The sequence below is a fragment of the Salvia splendens genome, chromosome 5 (assembly GCF_004379255.2).
Source record: "Salvia splendens isolate huo1 chromosome 5, SspV2, whole genome shotgun sequence".
Lineage (NCBI taxonomy): Eukaryota > Viridiplantae > Streptophyta > Magnoliopsida > Lamiales > Lamiaceae > Salvia > Salvia splendens.
In genome coordinates, this window is record NC_056036.1 from 5926645 (window position 1) to 5948328 (window position 21684).

At 35.5% G+C, this 21684-nt stretch overlaps 1 protein-coding gene and 1 pseudogene across 2 annotated transcripts; one reads left to right on the top strand and one right to left on the bottom strand.

Annotated features, from left to right (window-relative positions):
• Window positions 1-4484: 4484 nt before the first annotated feature.
• Window positions 4485-6397, bottom strand: LOC121803172 (annotated as a pseudogene).
• Window positions 6398-11489: 5092 nt separating this feature from the next.
• Window positions 11490-21425, top strand: LOC121804799 (alpha-mannosidase I MNS4-like). Of its 2 annotated transcripts, none has more exons than XM_042204476.1 (17): window positions 11490-11683; window positions 12480-12599; window positions 12688-12780; window positions 13575-13661; window positions 14190-14280; window positions 15126-15181; window positions 15975-16047; window positions 16140-16249; window positions 16419-16469; window positions 17132-17220; window positions 17347-17428; window positions 17524-17637; window positions 18790-18869; window positions 18951-19086; window positions 19384-19454; window positions 20235-20475; window positions 20626-21425. In XM_042204476.1, exons 1-17 carry the CDS (start codon window positions 11567-11569, stop codon window positions 20890-20892), a joined length of 1878 nt encoding a protein of 625 aa, XP_042060410.1. In that variant the 5' UTR covers window positions 11490-11566; the 3' UTR covers window positions 20893-21425. The 2 variants fall into 2 exon arrangements, with proteins under 2 accessions (XP_042060410.1, XP_042060411.1); XM_042204477.1 differs by having other exon boundaries at window positions 11558-11683; window positions 12475-12599.
• Window positions 21426-21684: the final 259 nt, after the last annotated feature.

Below are 21684 nucleotides of genomic sequence, written 5' to 3' on the forward strand. Positions count from 1 at the left end.
TGTTTGACTTGTTCTCCTCTGGCTTTGACTCTTGTTGTCTTTTTTTCTTGTCATCTCTTTATTTTTGTGGTGTCGTTTGTGTTTGTGTTTCTATTTTGTGTTGTTAGATTGTTACTTTCTTGTACTATCCTTCACCACTTTTGTGATTTGAGGTTTTTAGTTTATAAAAAAATTGTAGGAAATCTACCTTTTATCATATCTCAAGTGTAAAATAAAGATCGCCAATGTAACAACTGGGTGAAAACAATTTGACATTTATTGGCTACTCGAAATGACTCATTAAAAAAAACATCTCCAAAACCCTTTCAAATTGTAATCACATTCAAGTACCTTGTAATCTAATTGATATTGCACCAATAAAGAAATAGTAGCATATTAAATTATATACTGTATTATACATTCTGAATTTGGTATCTCGTTGTAATTAATCAATACATGACTGAGATAATTAAGTTTTCACTAACATGCATGAAATTAGAACAGTGTACCATTATTGTTAAAAATAAAAATAGCATCAAAATACAAATCATCTATATATCGTAGTAGCATATATATACAATATCCAATTATTAAAACTTACATGAAACTACACCGCAAAGAATAGCTTAATTATACGAAACAACACTATACTTAATTTTAGGGGCATTGGTGCTTATATGGTTATTGCATTTTTATCTTTGGCGAAAAAATCCGACTGCATTTCCCATCACAAAACATCGGATACGCTGAGAAAATTATCTTTAAAATTATAGGATTGAAAAATGTGCATTATATCTGAACATAATATAATTAAATGGCGCTGTTGCGGTGTAAAATTGAAATGGAACATCATTCAGAGATCTCACAATAATCACAACAAAGCTGCTTATTTTGAACATTTATCACTATTTATTGATTTATTCCAATACTGCAACCTTTGCCCCCAATTTCTATACAGGGACATCTCCAAAATAGCAAATTCCTTGGATATTTTACCCAATTATTAATGAAACTAACTTATGCCACTGTTATCTCAACATATTTACATTTTTTTTTCTTATCTCATACAACTAATAAACAAAAATTCTGACATCCAATTAGAATATAGCATGTTGATCTAGGATTTGTCTCAAATCTATTTTAAAGACTCCAATAATTCAGAATAAAAAACTTGCTGCTGCCAGAACTCCAAACTAGTTGCTAATCATCATCTTAGACAATTGGTTTATTCATTTAATTAAGCTATTATGTGGAATAATATTCTTTTTAATATTATAGATTTAAAGATAAGCCAATAATTTGTTTGTGGGTCTAGTATATTCCATTATTTGTCATTGACAAAGTGGGTAGCCCCCCCCCCCCCCCCCCCCCATGTTTGGGCTATATTTTAGAAACTGTGTGGTGACTTGCTCAGTTTTTTCTGTCTAAACTTCAGTGGGTGTCTGCCATCTTTGTTCTATGTTAGACAAATAGATTGAAAAACGGTACAAATAGCTACTTATATCATGAATTTAGGCATTTTTTACTTTTATTTTTGTAAAATTTAATATTGGTTGTTAATACAATAAAGTATTATGAATTCTGCAAATTACCCTGAAAAATATAAATTCCCAAAGTTTCTACTTATAATTAGCTAAAAATGAACTCAAAAGCTCATATGCATATTCATTTGGTTAATAATTGAATGGGATTGTATGTGTGACAGTTGAGATCGGAATTGTAAACCGATTTTCATTTTACCTAAATGATGATTTATAATATCGGGTGGTTGTGTTATTTTTTACACTCAACACAATAACAATAGCATAGGTGCATGTAATTGGGTCGAGGTATGAATTAAAACGAACCTCAATTAACAATTTGGATAGAATATAGCGCCAATAACATAAATTTACTCAATAAATTTACACAAATGAAATGAAATAGTAGAGTCTGAGAATTATTATTGGACCTAAATAACTCTTTATGTTTATTTTTTATCATATTCTCAATATTGTTCCCTAATCAACGACATTTATTTTTAGAATTTATCCATGACCACTCCAGTCACTCAATCATAGTTTTTATACTACTATTGTTCAAAAGAAATAATTTAAAATTTGAAATTGAAATGTATAGTTCAAACTTTAACGATTTTAATTTATGTACAATCGACGGGGCGGGGCCCAAGTGAGAAAGTTATTAAATTTGGGCTGGGGCCCAAATATAAAAAAACATGTAAGAAAGTGACACCGCAACAAATTAAGTCCACTCATCACCCAGCCCAAATTAATTAAAAAAAACTGTGAGAAAGTGGCCCCACAACAACTTAAGTCCACTCATCACTGGTTAGCACTTAGCACCATTAATATTTAGTCCAATCTAGCATTTTTTTTTAAAATTTTAAAAGTTCAGAAAGTATTACTAAATTTTAATTTTTAAAATAATTTGTGAATTTGATGACACCGATAATAATTTATGAGGTATTACATTAAAACAAAAATTACTCCATTCACCCACCAATACAAAGCTTAGTTTAACTAGACACAAGTTTTAAGAATATAGTGGAAAGTGAGTGTAAGAGCATCTGCATCGGTGCTTGTGGGGAAGGACGGCGTCCGTGCCGTGGCGCGGCATGCCCCTGTCCACCGTTGTGCTCTTGCCGACGGCACGGCTCTGCTCGATGCATCGAGCACGTCCGTGCCGCTGAGCAGGGCGACGTGGCGCGTTTCTATTGGCCAACGGCAATGCCGTTGACATTTTTTAAAATAAAATAAAATAAAAAATAATATCAAAAATCTAAAAATATATATTTTCGGATTCCCAAAAATATAGCAGTTTTATTACCATTTTTTTATTTTTTTGAATTTTTTAAATCCCAAAATCATCTATAAATACACACATTCATTATCTATTTTTTACATCAAATTATCTCTCATTCATATTTTTTCATACAACTCATCTACGTCTCTCAATCAAGCCCTCTCTAAATTCAAAAATGGATATCAACGATATCATTGCGGAAGCGAAGCGCGAAAAACAAGAATACTATGAACAATATCGTGCCACGAGTAGTGGGTTTTTTTAATTTTATGAATTTAATTGTATAATTTTTAATTTTTAGGATTTAATTGTATAATTTTTAATTTTTAGGATTTAAATTGTGTAATTTTTAATTTTTAGGACTTTAATTATGAAATTTTAAATTTTTATGATTTTAATTATGTAATTTTTAATTTTTTAGTAATTAGTAATAGTATTTTGGGTATTTTTAATGCATTTTAGTATTGGGAAAATGTTTTTTTATTTAAATTGAATAATAGAATGGTGAGACCCTTGAGCATGTCCTTGCGGAAGAGCATGCATGTGGATGTTGTGCTCTTGCCAAATAGTAGGGAGTAAAAAATGAATAAAAGTGGGTCCGGACCCACATCCATGCTCACTTATCCATTAAAAATAAAACATTTTCTTTTTTGGGTTATCCCATTAAAAAGGAAACATTTTCTAAAATAGAAACTATATCATCTCTACTTTTCGCCCTCTCCTCAATAACTCACACAAAAACATTACAAAAAATTTCATGCCGATGAACAAATGTTTCATATTTAATGAGACTAGAGAAGTACTCCTTCCGCCCCATAAAAATATGTGCACTTTCCATTTTTGTCCGTCCCACAAAAATATGTGCATTCCATTTTTAGAAATTTATATCAATGTAATAATGTAGGTCTCACTATCCACTAACACTATTTTAACTATCATTCTCCTTCTCTCTCTTACTTTACCATACCATTCTTCTCTCTCTCACTTTACCAATTTTGTTTTAATTCTCATGCCACATCCATTGCACCTATTTTTTAGGGACGGAGGGAGTATTAGTTTTGTAATGAAATGTGAATAAGATATAATTAATGGAATGTGAGGTCTATTATCAAAAATAGTAGTAGTAAAAAAACAAATGAGACATTTATTAATGGACGAACAAAAATGAGTAAATGAGACGATTATTAGTGAACTGAGGGGAGTATCTATAAAGAATAATGTTGACATAAAATGAATTTCTACAATGCACACAAAATATGCTTGTTCACACTTTTATATGTGTGTGTATGTGTGTGTGTGTGTGTGTCCATATCAATATAAAGGCTGCACCTTTTTAGAATTTGACTTCAAACTGCTAAAAACCCTCTTTAATAAGTGATGAGCAATCTAAGAACTAAGTGTACAAATCTAGAAAGCATTCAATCTTCAGACGATAGGAAGCCATGTAATAACATTGAGTAGCAAAGAATAGAAACTTCACAATCACGATAGGAAGCCATGTAATAACATTGAGTAGCAAAGAATAGAAACTTCACAATACAAGCATATCATGGGGTTATTAGATAGAAAATGCACTGTACTCGAAACGGAGAGCGAATACAGAGCCTGAAAGACAGATCAAGAAATACAACATACGGAACGAGGCTAACAGACATGAACGGCTCGTTCCAGACATGAAGGAATGTTTCTTCACGCCTCGTGCTTTATTCTTTGCCATCAGCAGCACGAAGTGAATCAAGCTGAACAGGAGCTTGCGTGTTGCGTCCCCACCACTTTGGACGAACCATAGGTGGAGAGGTCGACGCCCTTAGCTTTTTCTTTCTCGAGTTGCTCCTTGATCCAGAAGTATGTGATTCTCAGTCCATCCTGTGAAGATGTCGGGCACGTGTGACATGTCGGATTTCAAATAAAATGGAAGTTGATGAGCAAGAAAATGAGGGTAATGTTATCTTAAGTTTCATAGAAGGTGCCCAACCAAGCTTTTCCTTAATTAGAGTATTGTCTGAATTTCGGCGCGTACACCCTCTGGCCCTGGAATGTGATGGATTGGAAGCTTCTTATCATCAAAGCTCAGGACAATCTCAGCCATTTCATTCATGCTCACCATCTCATCGCTTCCAATATTTACAGGCTCCCGAAGTCGGATTTCGTTAATCTGAAAATGGGATAAAAGTTCATATAATTACTGTTACTAAATAAGTGACTCAGACCCCAAAATATAATCGATATATCGCAATGTAGCATGAGAAGTAAAAACCTTTTTTTATATCGCAATATATTAACACTAACTACAAATGCCAAAATAGAGGATCATTTACTTTCCGGTACCATATTTCCCGCCTCTATTCTGAAGCATTTGAAGGCTATAAATATTATCCTGAATCTTCTTTACAGCTTAAAAATAACAAATATGGAGTAATATTCTCCACCTGCGGTGTTCTTCAGTTTTTATGGTACGAAAGGAAAAGCACACTCAGTTGAAATGCAACAAGGCTCCATTTATTGGGTAAACTCCATACCTTAAAACACCCTCAACGCATTCATCAATAAAGGTAAATGATCGTGTTTGCTTGCCATCTCCCCACATTTCAAATTTGTCAGTAGCAGTAAGGGTTTTCTACAGAAAGCAGCTGGCGCTTTCTCCTCCCACCTACATAGTAACCTATGATTTAATCCTTACACAACGTTTTTCTTTTATTTTCCTTTTTTGTTTTGGGGGGAGGGGGTGTGAGGGTCAAAAACAATAATTAACATACATGCTTACCTTTCCATGTCCCAAATGGACCATAAATATTATGGAACCTTCCTATCCGGCACTCAATTCCAAAGTCCTTGTTGTAGTGTTTACACAACTCCTCGGTTGCCAATTTCTCTAGCCCATAAGCATCTTGAGGCTACACCAACAACCAATACGAAGCTCGTGTCACTCATGGAAAATGAGGCTGCACCAAAAAATGAATTAGTCTAGATAGGAGATGGAAACGAAACCTCTGCAGGCCATGCATCCGCCTCCTTCAAGCTCACATTGGTTTCCAACGGCTTGAATTCAGGATAGATACAAGCACTGGAGGCATAGAAAAACCTATACCCCAAAAGTAAAGTTCATTTCAATTCTTCAATTCAAATGTGTGCCTTGGCACGTCAAAATTTGCATATGAACCGAACATCAAGAGAAGGGAACAATGTAATTTTGCAAGAAGCTTTTGTTAAGAAAGCAGACCTTTTAATTCCATTAATCCTTGCAGCCTCAATCATGTTAAAGCTGATCGTTGTATTGTTGTACATGATGACCGAGTGGTTCGACTGGATGAATCCCATCCCACCCATATCAGCAGCAAGATTGAACACATGATCAACTTTTTCAGTCACTTTCAAACAGTTATCCATCACCCTCAGATCCACAAGATGGAATTCGTTACAGAACATTTCCTCGGGCATATGCTCATTTTTCTTCCAGTCGATGACCCTCGCTCTTCAAACGCCTAGCAATATGAGAAGCGATGAACCCACCAGCTCCTGTTATGGAAATCCGGAGCTTCTCTGATGGCCAGTAGGGCTCCCTGTCCAGCTCTTGGTATGTGTATTCCCCATAAACGGTATCACCAGAAGTTCCCATTCTGCAATCAGGATGGACAAATATTTATCAACCAAATCAAGTAAACATAACAGAGCTAGACAGAAACAGCAAGAAAAACCAAACCTGAGCTAACACCAAACACAGACTGAATACGCCCATCTAGTAAGTTATAGACAAGCACCAAATAATCATAATTCATAAACATAATAATGTCACGTGATCGGGTCCTTAAAAACTGAACTTTGGGGGATCGGATGTGGCTCACTACCTACGAGTAGTATAATAAATGCAATAAAAAATCATTGAAAAATTGTTTCTATGCTCAAACTCAAAGGTATTAAGCACTAAAGATTCAAAGAGAAACCTAAGAAATATACACCGATGTGATTAAGAAAAGGAAATGATAAATAGTGAAAGCTTTAGCATTCAACTTCACATGCTGATGGGAATCCGAGAACTACTCTTGTTACATAGATAATGCCCTCATAAGTCATAATACACACAACTTCTTTCAGCACAAAACAAGAAAGGAGTACAAAGGTCCCAAACACAATTTAATTCATCATTAAAGGTATTGTTAATAAAAAATGGCCTTTGTTAATATCCAAGAAACACAACACACACACAAATATGGCTGCTCAAATGCCAATTCACTCAAACCAGTATGAAGAAAACAACTATCAAATTCTAAGCCATCACTTCACACATCAATCAAAAGAGAACGACATGAATTTTACGAAACCCAACTCAGGAATTAAGGGTCTCAGCCAAAATAAGAAACAGAATAACAAGTAAAGGCATGAATTTTCATAGCAATCAACAAAATACAGAATGAAAAACTCGAGATTTGAAGGGGGGAAGAATCAATTACCTCGAGATTATTGGAGCATCTCTAATGGCGGCGAGCGGGCCGGCTAGCCGATTTCCGGCGCTCGCCGGTCCGCTCGCCGAACCATTGGAACCGGCGAGCGCCATTTCGGCGAAAAAATCGGCGAGCTCTGGCCGATTCGGGAGCGCTCGCCGGTCTGCTCGTCGCCATTGCAGGCTCAGGACCGGCGAGCAATCGGCGAGCGAATTTAATGTTTTTTTTTTAATTTTCGAAACACTATTTATACGCGATTTGCACGTCATTTTCATTCGCACCACTTTTTTAACGAGTACTCTCTCTATCTTAATTTCTGTATAAGATCAACAACGAGAAATGATCAACGTTGGTGGTAGTAGTGGTGGTAGTGGTGGTAGTGGTGGGGATGATGAGGAGTACGATCGTCGAATGAACAAAGCGTTAGAGGCCTATACGAACCATGAGATTGATCGGCTGCTGCAGAGGGCCTTGTAGCCGGCGGTACCTCGACCTCGACCACGACCAGTTGTCCACCGCCGAACAGTGATTGAACGTGATCACGTAGCTGCACATCAGCGCCTATACGCAGACTACTTCTCACAGGAGCCGCGGTTCAACGACAACCATTTCAGGCGCCGTTTTAGGATGAGCAAAGCCCTGTTTATGCGTATTGTTAACGCCTTGGAGCAGCGATATCTGTATTTCCGCTTCAGGCACGATGAGGCTGGCATACCCGGCCACACACCTATTCAAAAGTACACTGCGGCAATCAGACAGTTGGCATACGGAGGCGCGGGAGACATGTGGGACGAGTACCTCCACATCGGTGAGTCAACTGCCCTTGAATGTATGAAGTATTTTCTGTTAGGGCGTGATTGAAATTTTCCGTAATCAGTACCTTCGAAGCCCTACTCGTGAAGATTGTCAGTATCTGATGCAGATGCACGAGGAGAAGCATGGGTTCCCGGGTATGTTAGGCAGCATAGATTGTATGCATTGGGAGTGGAAGAACTGTCCCGTTGCTTGGAAGGGGTTCTACACGACCGGCTACAAGGGAAAGAATGCCACGATGATCCTGGAGGCCGTTGCTGACTATCGGCTATGGATTTGGCATGCGTATTTTGGGATAGCCGGGTCGAACAGCGACCTCAACGTCCTCAACTCGTCGCCCCTTTTCAACGAGCAGTGCCAGGGCGTCGGTCCGATCATCAGTTTTGTCGCCAACGGGACCCAACATGATATGAGCTACTATTTGACGGATGAGATATACCCTAGGTGGCCCGTCTTTGTGAAGACGATCATATGCGCATTGGATGAGATGAAGGCCTACTTTGCGGAACGCCAGGAGTCGACGCGCAAGAACGTGGAGCGCGCATTTGGTGTGCTCCAGTCTCGATGGGCGGCAATTAGGGGTCCAACGCGTTTGTGGCATATCGACTGCATTGCTGATATAATGTACGTCTGTATTATCATGCACAACATGATTGTCGAAGATGAAGGTGTACGACTGACTAGTTGGGCCAACGACGATAATGAAGCCGGTCCAAGCCACGGCATAGCCGCCCCCACGTACGAAATGGGGTCCCGCATGATGAAGCCGGCCTCCTCCAAGCACATGCCGGCATGCGCCAAACGGATGCTCATATTCGACTCCAAAAAGATTTAATTGAAGAGTTGTGGGCGCGGAGTATTGCACGACGTTAGTTTTTTTTAATTATGTAATTTTTTCAAATGTACTTTTTTTAAATTTTAAATAAAATAATTAGATTTTTCCGTATCTGTGTCGTAAATTTAATTCCGTATTTTGTGTGATTGTCAATTATTTGTTTTATATAATTAGGAGTGATGTGGCTAGGCTATTGCTGGGCTATTTGCTTGTCCTGATGATGTGGTAGGAGGATTTTTAGTGCAGATGATGTGGCAGGAGTAGTTTGTGGCTGAGCTATTGCTGGGCGAAAGCACTTGAGATGCCCTTAGACTATAGATTCAGATAGAGGAGAATTGATGCAAACAATTCTGTTTATTTAAATAGATCTCTGCTCTGAGTAAACCCTAAACCCTAAACATACATGAAGCTATTTTTCCAAATCGTGAGGACAGAAAACGTATGGATACCTATAAAGATTATGTTTTTGGTTTGGGAAAATAAGGAATCTTTATTCTTCTTCTTCTTTAATTTTGTATATACTTCGTCTCGGATAATTCGTCCCACTTTGATCAGACACGGATTTTAAAAATTTAATGAGAAGTGAGTTGAAAAATTAGTGAAACGTGAGTCTACTTTTATATAATAAAATGTGAGTAAAAATGAGTTAGTAAAATATGAGATCCACTACTAACATTGGTAAAAAGTGAAATGAGACAAATTATAAGGGACTGATAGAAATGGAAAAATGAGACAAATTATCCGGGACGGGACGAAGGGAGGAGTAGTGTGACATGAAAAGTGAAAGGACAATGCAGTGGCCCTCACAGTAATTGTGAGTATCAAATAGATTCCGTAACGACGTTGTGAAAGTGATGGATTACAATAATCTAGAGATTTATATAATCATGAACGCATACTTAATCATGTTAGAACTAGGATCTTTCACCTGACCTGACCTGACGGTTGAAAACATCTAGATTAACTCTTCCATACATGAAATACATAATTTCTTTTAATTAACGTTAATTTCTTTTTTCGTCCATTTATAACTAATTAACACTCTTACTTTTTATTTTCCTCCATCCCAAGACGTTGAGTTGTTTATTTTTTATACTCGTTTTGTAAAAATAAAAGTAATAAATAGTTAAAGTCAAGAGATAGGAAAAAAAATTTAATAGTGTTAAAAAAAGTCTTATCTATATTATTTTTTTTCTTACCTTCCCTCTATCTACTTTAACTATTTATTAGTATCATTTTTTTAAAACGAGTGCAAAAAATAAACTTAAGTTTGACCATGTGACTTCACAATCCACTAGCTTATCATACTCACATTATACTAGTACTCATATACAACTAGATTACTATACAACTAGATATAAAAGTGTCACTCAGATTTCACTAATTTTTTCAACCCATTTTATACTATATTTCTTAAAACTTAAGCCGAATCAAACGAACCCAACCATACTAATCTAAGAAATATGCGTGACTGATTTTATGGCTGCTGGAATGTTCCGGTAAAAAAGAAGAATCAACTCTAACTAATAGACATGTTTAGAATCAACTCGTTACTGGTATAACATGGCATGAAATTTAACCACCCAAAACCATCAACAAAATTGTCTCACAATTTGCAAAGTCATGGTTCTTGAGCTATTGCACATAAATGTGAGTTTAGTCAGTGCATACCGAAGGGCGAAGGCAGCAGCTACGAGTTCCTTGAACACCATGCTGACATTGTTCTTGGCAAAAGCGATATACATTACATGTTATGATTAGTAGGTTTTTCTCTAATATTCACACCATTTCATAATCAAATATACCCTAACAAATCAGAAAATAATAATCGTATCAAGCTTACACTCTCCATTGAAAAAGCCTTGAGAGAAAGAAAGCTCGGGGTTGCGTAGGAAAACCTGCAAGTCAGTGATGTTAACAGAGCAGTAGCACAACTAAGTCTATGCTGGTTTCGAATCCACATTGCATCAGGATGCGACCATCTTTGAATCCTTTGAGAGGGTAAACTCTACTCCATCTTCTAAATCAGCTCTGTGGATGATAAAATCCCTTTGTCCAAGATGTCTCATCTCCATATTCCTTCATCAACCAAATACTACTCTCATCTTCCAAATTCTCACTAACACATAAACAATCCCTCAAAACAGACAACAGACTATACCAGTGACCAACATCAAGAGGAACGGGAAAACAAAAGGTACTAATAACTTCTATTTCAACATCAAGGCAATAAATTTCTCCCTTAGTATACAAAGTATTTCAATATTTTAATTGAAATATTTAACCAAACAATTACATTGAATATGGCCTAAAATGAAAGCATATCACTATATGTGTTTCTTAAAAATGCAACTTTAGAATTTTTTATATAAAAAACATGTATATTGATTACTAAGCACGGATTACATTGTTAAAACAATATTCTATAGTAAAATTGGTTACAAATTAATAAACAGCTAACTATATATTATGATTATAATTATATTTCTTGAGTGAGGATTTTTTAATAAAATGTTAATAATTTAAATACCAATATTACTATTTAAATTTTATTATTTTTAACATATTTATATGCTACTGATTCTTCTCAATTTAGCCCCACTAAAATTCGTATATTCGATTTGAAACCACTGTTCGACAAAGCCAAGTTACAGGCATCCGCTCTCGTAACTCACACACTCGCACACACTAGAGATCTATGGGTTCTGCCAACAAGATTCCATTGCTGATTCTCCTGCTATTTTCTCATCTTTTTATTTGTCAGATTTTATCTGAAGGCGTCACTAAGGAGGAGGCCAAGCATCTCAGAGATGAGGTCACCCACTCATCAATTTCGGATTCATTTTTATTTTTGAGATAATTAAATAGCCATCTGCCAAAAGAAGCTAACTTTTACTATGTAAAGCTGTTCTGTTCTATGGCGGAATTGCTTGGGTTTCCATATGAATTGTTGTGGTTTGAGTTGTGGGTTATTGTAAACGACGGCAGTAAAGGCTTTAGGTTACTGTAATGTGAATTTCTTGCTCGATGGGTTTATTTTGCTGTGAACTTGGTTGACTATTGGTTGATGATGTTTGATTTATTCGATTATGCGAGGGACTAAATGAGGTTTGAAGGACTGGTTGAGGGGTGCAGCTTATTTGCAAAATATTTTTCTGTTAACAGTACAAATTTTGGTGAATTTGCTTTTCAATCAAATTTTCCAGCTGGATTTTTGTTAAGGAAATTTTGTGTCTGGGTGAATAGTCTTTGTTTTCTTTTGTGGATTGCAGTGTTTTTTTATTCAGTTTTAGAATATTGTATCAAGCAGTAATAAAGTAAGCAGTAAAACCATCTGTCTATTGAATCGTGGATTTCTTGTATGTCTATCTAATTGCATTTGGTTTCCTGATTCTTAATAATTTCAAAGGATCAACCACATTTGATTCCATATGCATGTGCAACTGCAAAGGATGAAATTTCTTCCGAAAAAAAGAAAAGAATTCTTGTTGATTTGGGGAAATCTTCCTGCTTTTCTCTGTTTAGTACAGTTGCATCCTTTTCACTTTCAAGTTAGTTTTATGTGGTTGGCGTGGTTTCGGTCACTAATCCAATAAATGTGGATAGTTTAGGTGCGTGAAATGTTTTATCATGCCTTTGGTGGATACATGAAGCATGCATTTCCACATGATGAATTGAAGCCTTTATCATGCGGAGGGGAAGATACACTTGGAGGATATGCATTAACACTGGTGAACACAATGACTCTTGATTTGCTCAATGGTCATAATGTATTTTAAATTTATGTGTACCTTTGGAATCTCGTGTTTTGTAACTCAGATTGATTCATTGGACACACTGGCTTTGCTTGGTGACCGAGAGAGCTTTTCGGCATCTGTTGAATGGATTGGTAAAAATCTTCGATTTGATATTGTGAGTACTGATTTTGTGTTTGTTTTGCATGAAATTGAACAAATCTATACTATTAAATTTTCCACCTGTTGTCCCAAACTTAAAATCATATAACTGAGCATGCTTTTATCTGTGAAATTTTGTTCTTAGCTAACTGGGAGACCTGTCAATATGGTACATTGGTACTCTATGTTGCATTTTATGCACTGATTGAATTTTCTAGATCTAGCATTTCTTTCATTTGTAAATCTGAAATGAACATATGTACTTACGAGTTCTTTGGAGCATTCTTCTACTTTTTCTTCAGTCTCTTTCATTTTTTCTTCATTCACTTACCCTTTTTCTTCAGTTGGTGTGTGTGTTATTTCATGGAGAGGTGGGGTTGGGGTACATAACTAAATGTATCAGCTTATCTTTTACTATTAACTTTAATTATACTTTCTATTGTCACTATCTTTAAAGCGCTATAGTGACTTTGTAATCATGATCATGAATTCATGATATTGTAATTATAATTCTTTTATTGTCTTTTACTATATTAGTCTCTCAGTTATGTTAGGAGAATGTTATATGGAAATGCCTGACAGCTCCAAACTATTTTTCCTGTCACTTAAAGGTTGATTTATAAGATACGTTGATTTTGTTGCATATTAGGTTATTGAAATGTAAATTCCTGGCTTTTATTTGGAGTTAATTCTAGCAGTCATTTTGAAGTTGAGTGCTAAATTTGTTCATCTCGATTCTCGTGGCAGATTTGGTTGATTGGTTCTTTGAAGTTCCTAGCTAAAATTTGGTATTAATTTATTGTTTTGCAGAATAAAACAGTTTCGGTCTTTGAGACTACAATAAGGATACTTGGAGGCCTTCTTTCTGCACATCTTATTGCAAGTGATTATAACACGGTATATTCATCCACATATGATCCTTGTTGTTGTTCTTGTTTATAGTGCATATCTTTGCTAGATATTTATTTATTCATAGAAACTATTTCTTCTCTATGCATCATATCATATCCTCATGTAAGCATGTAGTCATCTCATTTCACTCATCCACCTCCACATTATTTAGGAGGTAATGGAAAACCATGCAAAAAAATCATAACAATGGAATTAGGTGGAATTGCCCATATACAAAAGCACATTTTTTTTAATTTCCCTAATCGTGCTATTCTAAGTATGGTTGGATGCCTTGCAGTTTATCGTATATCACATGCAGTATTTTGTCTTGATGCTCTTAATCAGATAATCCTTGGATACCCTTATTCGTTGCAACCAGGGATTTCTTTTCCAATAGAGAAGAGTGTATTGTAGTGTAGTCTCACTTCATGCCTAATTGCTTCAAAAAGTTGTACTATGAATTTATGATATAGGCTTCATTAGTATCAAACAACTACTGATGATATTATTATTAACAGATTCTTACTTGTTTAGGGCATGAGAATACCCTCATATGAGGATGAGTTGCTTCATTTGGCGGAGGATTTAGCTCGTAGAATTTTGCCTGCGTTTGATACTCCTACAGGTATTATCAATGGGTGTTGGTTTTTAAGAATAAACGACATATGTTCCTTGACTTTAACATGGTAGATGCATAAGATTCATATAGCTAATTCTCCTTGATGGGGAGTGTAGGATAAATGCCTAATTTTATGTTGTTACTCAACTTCCCTAGTAAAATACTGACAAATTTATGTACTTGTACGTAATTCTAACTAGTAATATTTTGAAGCTGGATTGATCACTTTGATCCATTTTAGTTTGATATGGTTGTTTGGTGTAATTTCCATCGCTGATGAGAATTAATTCAGTTTCTTTCTGGTTCATGTTGTTTGTTGTTCTCAGTGATATGGTTATTTATATAAGGGTTAATAGCATGCAAATTACCACTTTGACCAAAGTATGGTTTTGCACACCAGCTTAAAATTCCACGTTAATGATCTGTCATTCAATTACTGATCTTTCAATTTAATCTAATTTTTCCAATGAGTAGATTTCAACCAAATTTGATGCTTTCATGGCCGCCTGAGAATCCGAGGTGGCTAAATTGGCCGGCTTACTTACCAAACATCATTGTTTTTGACTGAGATTAAAATTCTTCATGATCGAATGAAATTGTTCATGATTAACTGAAATTGGATTTTTTTTAATATGAGGGCAGCATTTTGGTGTGTAAAGACAATTTGTCAAAGTTGAGTAATTTACTGGCTATTGTCTCTTTAGTTAATAAACCACTATGTGCTATGTGAGATTTTCATTGGTTGGAGGATATTTGATCTAAGTTTATTTGCTTTATGATGATAACCTTCATCTTTTCGCATGTGTATGGTGTAGGAATTTGCTGATGTTCATGTATAATATTTGCTGCAGGAATCCCTTTTGGGTCAGTAAATTTAATGCATGGAGTAGATGAAAACGAAAGCAAGGCAAAGCCTCTTTGTATTCTCTTAACCCTGTTAACGTGCTATCTTTTTACTTAAGTAGTAAATCAGTATAAGAGAGAAATTTCTGCTTATTCGTTAAGGACCACATTATTGACATCAATGTCGTTCAACTTGCTAATGTTTGATTCTTTGTCCTCCCAATTCATGTTAGTATTTTTTGTTAGTTCAATGGTTTCAAAGGATTGCATGTCTAAATTTCTTGTAATCCTAATTCCTAAGGTGAAAATGATATTAATAATGACTGAAGAGTAATGGGTTTGGCAACTAGGGCACCAGTTATCGGCCAACTTTTCTCCAGTTGCTTTGAAGTTTTAGTTAGTGGAACTATTATAACTTTTTTGGGACAATAAAATAAGTTTTGGTGATTTATTTTGTATGTTAGAGTTTAGATTCTGATGTTATTCTAATGCTGTATTTGAGATTGTTGTGTGTATCTCTTCAGTAAATTGTGTGGATTTTACCAATTAAGAGTACTTTATTAAAATATCTATTATTTGTATATAAATTGACATGCCTTTAATCTTATGGTTCTATCGTTCGATGTAATTGTCTGTCCAATAATCCTAGTTGAAAAACAGATTTTAAAAACCTTGATAGTTCATACACTGACACATAAAAAATGAATTCAGGCCAATAAGTATCGATCAGAGGTCTAATTGTGTGCTTGTAACAGATTTTCTGGTTTTATCTTATATTAATCATTTTGTAATGATTGTTTAGAAATATTTTTGTCTCTATGAGGCTTTGAATGATATAAAAGATCTCTCCTGTGTAGATAACATCAACAGCCGGTGGTGGGACACTGACATTGGAATTTGGGATGCTGAGCCGTCTGACAAATGATCCGAGTAAGAGATTAAGTCAGACAGACTTGGATATAAGAATTTAACCTTGTTTCTGCGTGGTGCTAATTTTTCAATGCTTGGCTTGTTGTGGGCAGTTTTTGAGGAAGTCACGAAGAATGCAGTGCTAGGACTATGGGCACGTCGTTCAAGAATCAACTTAGTTGGTGCTCACATTGATGTTTTTTCTGGAGAATGGACTCAAAAGGTCATTTTTAACCTAGTAACTTTCTGATAGAAGAAAAAATAAATTGTTAAAGAAAATCATGTGTAGGTTGTTTATAAATATAGATGAAGAATGCTTTTGTTTGGAAAGTTTTGTTGTCACGGCTGGATGTGGGCTAATTTTGCCTCTTCTCTTCTCCGTTGAGCTGTAGGATGCTGGAATAGGAACCAGTATAGACTCTTTCTATGAATATCTACTCAAGGTGAGTTGTTTTATTGCTGGAACTATAAATCTGATTGCAATAATAATAATTGTATGTAAGCTACTTCAAATATACTCTATAGCTCTTATTTGTAGGGTGATTTTTCCGTGCCTACGTCATGTTAAAAATCCTTGTGAATTCTGAAACTTTTTGCAAGAGAAATCTATAAAAAAACTAACCTTCTCTTTAAGAATTGTATTCCATTAAGGTGACACTATTGGTAGAAACTCTAGTTGTATTATGCTTGAAAATCTGCATTGCTTAGTTTTAGACAAATGTAGGGAGATTGTCCTAGATTTATTTTGTAGACTTCATATTTGCTTTAAATTGCTTTATTTTGTTAGGTCAATTTTGGCTTCTACACTGTTTCCTTCCAGCTTGGTTTATCTTGACCTACAGTTTTGGGATCATTCACAATTTCTCAACTTATATCTTCAGATCCCAACATAGAGTAATATGTTGTCTATATGTAAAAGTCAACTTAATGCAGATAAGACTATTTTAAGCATTTAGGAATTTATTGTATCTCACCTTTTGAACAAAATTTCCTTTTCTTTTTTGTTATAATATATCAAACCTTTTGATAAATTTATGATAAGATGTTTCTTTGATATATACTGTTTAGTCCTTCCCTTTTCTAACAATTATATAAATAATTTCAGGCTTATATATTGTTCGGAGATGAAGAGTACCTTTTCATCTTCCAAGAAGCTTATAGGGCTGCAATGCTATATCTTCATAATGATCCTTGGTCAGTAAATTCATTGACCATTTTTTTCCTAATTGCATATTCCTCAGCCTTGTTCAACTGATTAACTCTTCTTTTCACCTTCTTATTTAATTGAAAATGATACCTTAACAATGTCATTATCCATAGGTATGTGGAGGTGAATATGAATTCTGCTGCCCTTGTTTGGCCATTATTTAATAGCCTGCAAGCATTTTGGCCTGGCCTTCAGGTAGATTTATTTATTTTTCTAAGTTGTTTTTATCTCAGTACCAAGATGTAATTTTTAATCTTATATATGTAAACTGCTCTTGATAATTGTGTAAGGTTCTGGCTGGGGATATCGAGCCTGCGATAAAAACTCATGCTGCCTTCTTTAGTGTCTGGAAAAGATATGGTTTCACTCCAGAAGGTTTTAATTTGGCCACTTTTAAAGTTCAGGTAGTTTACTTCAGCCTTGTTTATCATGGTCTTTGAACTTTACTGAGGATCGGGTTCCAGAGTTTCCTTCTTTTATTTATATTTATTGATTATCTGCTTAATCACTTTCTCGATTCAAAGTTCTGAAATCCATAAAGCCTATCTGATCCGCCACTAGTTTCTTATTCATTTCCATGTAACTCAAATTGGTTATGCCAAATGTTTAAAGAAAGCCAATGCTTGTTTGTCTCTTTAGGCATAATTTACTGAATTTAGTAGTATATTGTTAGAAAATGTGCACAGGTTTGCTATACGTGTATGTTGCGCTATGTCTGTGAGTCTATAGAATGGACTTGTTTCTGTTTCTCACTGCTCATGTTCCCATACATGAAGCAAAGTTAAGTATTGATGGTCTATCTGTGGTTGGTTTGATTTCTGGAAGTCATGTGTGTGCGCCTGAGAAAACATGTCTTTTATACTAATATTAAGTGGCTGATCAAATCAAATAATTTGTTTCTCTCTGGATGTCTAATGTGCTGCTCAAGTTAGATTGTTAATTTTCAATTTCCTTTTGGTATAAGACTGTCACTAGCATGCTGTATGGCTAGCTTCAAATACATGAAATTCTAATTGTTCTGGTTTTCACATGGTTGTTGCTTTGCGACAAATTAATGTCATAATGGCTAGCTGAGGTTGAAAATTAATGTTATCATGACTAGCTTAAGCAGCGTAAACATCCAACTGCATTGTTTAGTACGTATGCGTCGACATCAATTTTGTGAATCAGAACAATTGAACTTTTGAAAGTTCATGTATTTGGAGGCAGAATTTGTGAGTAGTCATATGTGGTGCCGTCATTCGTCCATCTCTAGTCCTCTGTAAGGCTGAGAAAATTAGAATTGGATTGGGCATGTGCCAGATAAACTCACAAATAAGGCAGAATTTTGTGAATTACTACACAAATATGTTTTTTTTGAGGTTCTCAGGACTTTTCATTACATTAGATTTTTATTAGGCATGTGCCAGATAAACTCAAGGACCTAGTTAAGATTGTTCACTGGGTTAATATATCCCAGTTTTGTGGGGTTTGCCTTATCTGTTTGATGGTTTCTATTTTTCCCTTGGCTTCTGTGACCTGTATTTTTCGCATCTTTTCATAATGACATCAACCAGCAAGGTCAGAAAAGTTATCCGCTGCGTCCCGAATTAATAGAAAGTACATATTGGCTTTACAAAGCTACTCGAAACCCCAGGTTTGCTTTTGTGTTTCTTTAAATATGTATGGATCTTTGGAAAATTCTTTTACTAAAATGCAACCATCCAATTATGCTTAGATTTCTTGATGCGGGAAGGGACATGCTTGCTAGCTTGCAGTTCGCCGCTCGATGCACTTGTGGATATTGTCATATTTCAGATGTAGAGTTTCACCAGCAAGAAGATCACATGGAAAGCTTCTTTTTGGCTGAGACTGTAAGTCATCCAGGGTTTCCATCAAAATGTCATGTTACTATTTTTCCTAGAAAATTCGATTAGTACATAACGTTGGTTGGCAAATACTGTGAATTAAGTATATTAAAGAGAAGAAAAACTGAGTTAAAATTCATTTCATTTCATTGTGGATCTCCAATCATAATTAACCCCAACCTCTCAGCTTTGCATGCGACAAATCATGCTTTCTGCATATTGTTTGTTTTGTTTTTTTTTTCATGCTCAACACATCTATTCTCTCACATTCATTTAGAATCTAATTAACAATAACTCTTTTAGGTCAAATACCTGTGGTTGCTATTTGATTTGGCTGCTGGTCCAGATAACTTGGTTGAGAATGGCCCATACCCGTAAGTTGGTGAAGACAACTACTTCTGTTTTCAACTTATTTCTTAATTCATGCTCGAGTTTATTGTAGCTTTTCTATTTACACGTTTACATGCTGACATTCAACTGCAATGGTTATTCATGAAGTGATTGACCTTAAACTATCCTACATTAACATCTTATCATTGCCGAGTTGTTTTTCATGAACCTTGTTGGTTACAAAATGAATACAACTTGACTCATTACCTATTTTGATCACTCGTACAAAGGATATATATACGTTCATCATAAGCTAGAAGTTCATTTTCTTTTATAACGTAGACATTTTTTTTACTAATTACTGTTTTGAAGAAGTAAGTCATAGGGAGTGGTTCTAATAAAACCTTTTTATTCTAAGAACTCTTGCACTTGTTGCACTAAAGCTATATTGCGAATTAGTTATAATTCAGTACTCATAGTTCCAGAATAAGAACAGACTAAGAGATTCCTATTTGAGTCTCACCCGTCAATTTTATGTAGTATCTTTAGTGAATTTACTGGCGAAGTCTATGTTTTTTTCTTCTTTATTATCTTTTCCAAGATATGTTTTCTACCTATCCTATGACTTATAAAATGACAACATCTCATTTCTAAACTGAGAACCACGAGCATTGCAGCTTAGTGGTATTCTTTTTTAGTAATATAAAATTTATTTTTTTAAGTATTATTTGGATACTTTTTGCTCTCATATGTAGATCATAGGAGTAAAAAATATCCGAGACTTTTACCAATGCTCTCTTGGTGCCATCTATCCCCATCTACAGGTACATCTTTAGCACCGAAGGCCACTTGCTTCCGGCCACTCCGCAAGTATCTTTAGTTAGTGAACATTGTAGCTATCTTGGAGCATACTGTAGAAGCAGCAACTTGAGACAAGAAACCTTCTTTTCAGAAACTGCAAGGGACTCTGCAGCCACAAATATTTCAGAATCTCTTACAAACACAGATGCAAAGATTTTATCACGCTCTGATTCACGAAAATCACGCTCATCAGGATTGATCAAGGTCAGTGTGGAGTGCCATATGCATCTTTCGACACTCCCTTATTCATATTGGCCATGCAGCCTGCCTTAGTTTATACACAATTTCAGTATTGATCTGTTTTATTGACAAGTCTAAATTCGGGTACAATTCTTTTCACTCCATTCATGATAGGGATACTGTCCTGGACTAACTCATGCGCAAAGGTACGGTATATCATATGTTGCTTCTGATGATAGTCCTGGGGAGGAGTCATCGAGCACAGATCCGGATACTGTGGTTCAAAATTCTTCAACAGCCTTGATGGTTTCAAATCCAAGTTCCGATTCTCCATCTTCAGATGCTGATGATGATCATAAACCCAGGGAGGATCAGAGAGCACCACAGCTAGACGATGAGACTTCACAAATCGTCAATGTAACAAGCAAGGAGGAGGTGTGATTCAGTGATGTATTGTCAACTTTGAAGATGCTTAACTTAAGCCAGCGTGAACGTCACTTTGCCTTTGGAGAGCTTCAGTAAGGTGGATTAGACTTGGCTATCTGGCACAAAGTCGACTTCTATGAAAGCTGGAAAAGCTGACGTTGAACACACTCCTATCTCACTGGTGAAAGATACTGACATTCAAACTCTTATCAAGAACCTGCTATACCATGTATGTATACTACATGCTATTTAAATTGATAGTGAAAATGTTGCGGACCGTACATAGGACACTTGATGCTCAAAAGAATCTTATGAATACCCATTCGATTGCAGATAGGAGTTAAGCTTCAACTGTATAAGATAGACAGACATAGTTAAAAGGCGATCTAACCTTAATGTTGCTTTGCTTTATCTAAATTAAAAATACCTTAGCTGATATAGATAGTTCAATGTCATTTTTTTGTTCAGTATCCTAGTTGAATTGTGTATCTATCTACTCAATATCTGTCAATGAAATGTAATCATCAATTTTGCCTTGCTCCTTGAAATTATGTGCCAATTGATTGAATTCCTAGTATAAGTTAAACAGAGTAAGGAAACTGTGACAATGGACGCATCCTCAATGACTAGGGTCTAGGGTTTATGTGTGAGAGTTGCGCTTGTGTCGGGTGCTTTCGTTGTTGTCTTGAGAGAGTTATCTTCCGGGCGAAGGAAGCTTGACCTGACCCAAGTTTTTGTGATAGGTCAAGGGGAGAAGACTAACCAAACAGAGTTAGTGATTCGACCCATATCTTAGGAATCCCTATT

What these genes read in the sequence shown, in the direction of transcription:
- LOC121804799 (XM_042204476.1), top strand. Translation starts at nt 11,567, where the DNA reads ATGGGTTCTGCCAACAAGATTCCATTGCTGATTCTCCTGCTATTTTCT. An exon ending in GAGGATATGCATTAACACTG is followed by an intron (nt 12,600 to 12,687) that starts GTGAACACAATG and finishes TTTGTAACTCAG; the next exon opens with ATTGATTCATTGGACACACT. An exon ending in AAAGCTACTCGAAACCCCAG is followed by an intron (nt 18,870 to 18,950) that starts GTTTGCTTTTGT and finishes AATTATGCTTAG; the next exon opens with ATTTCTTGATGCGGGAAGGG.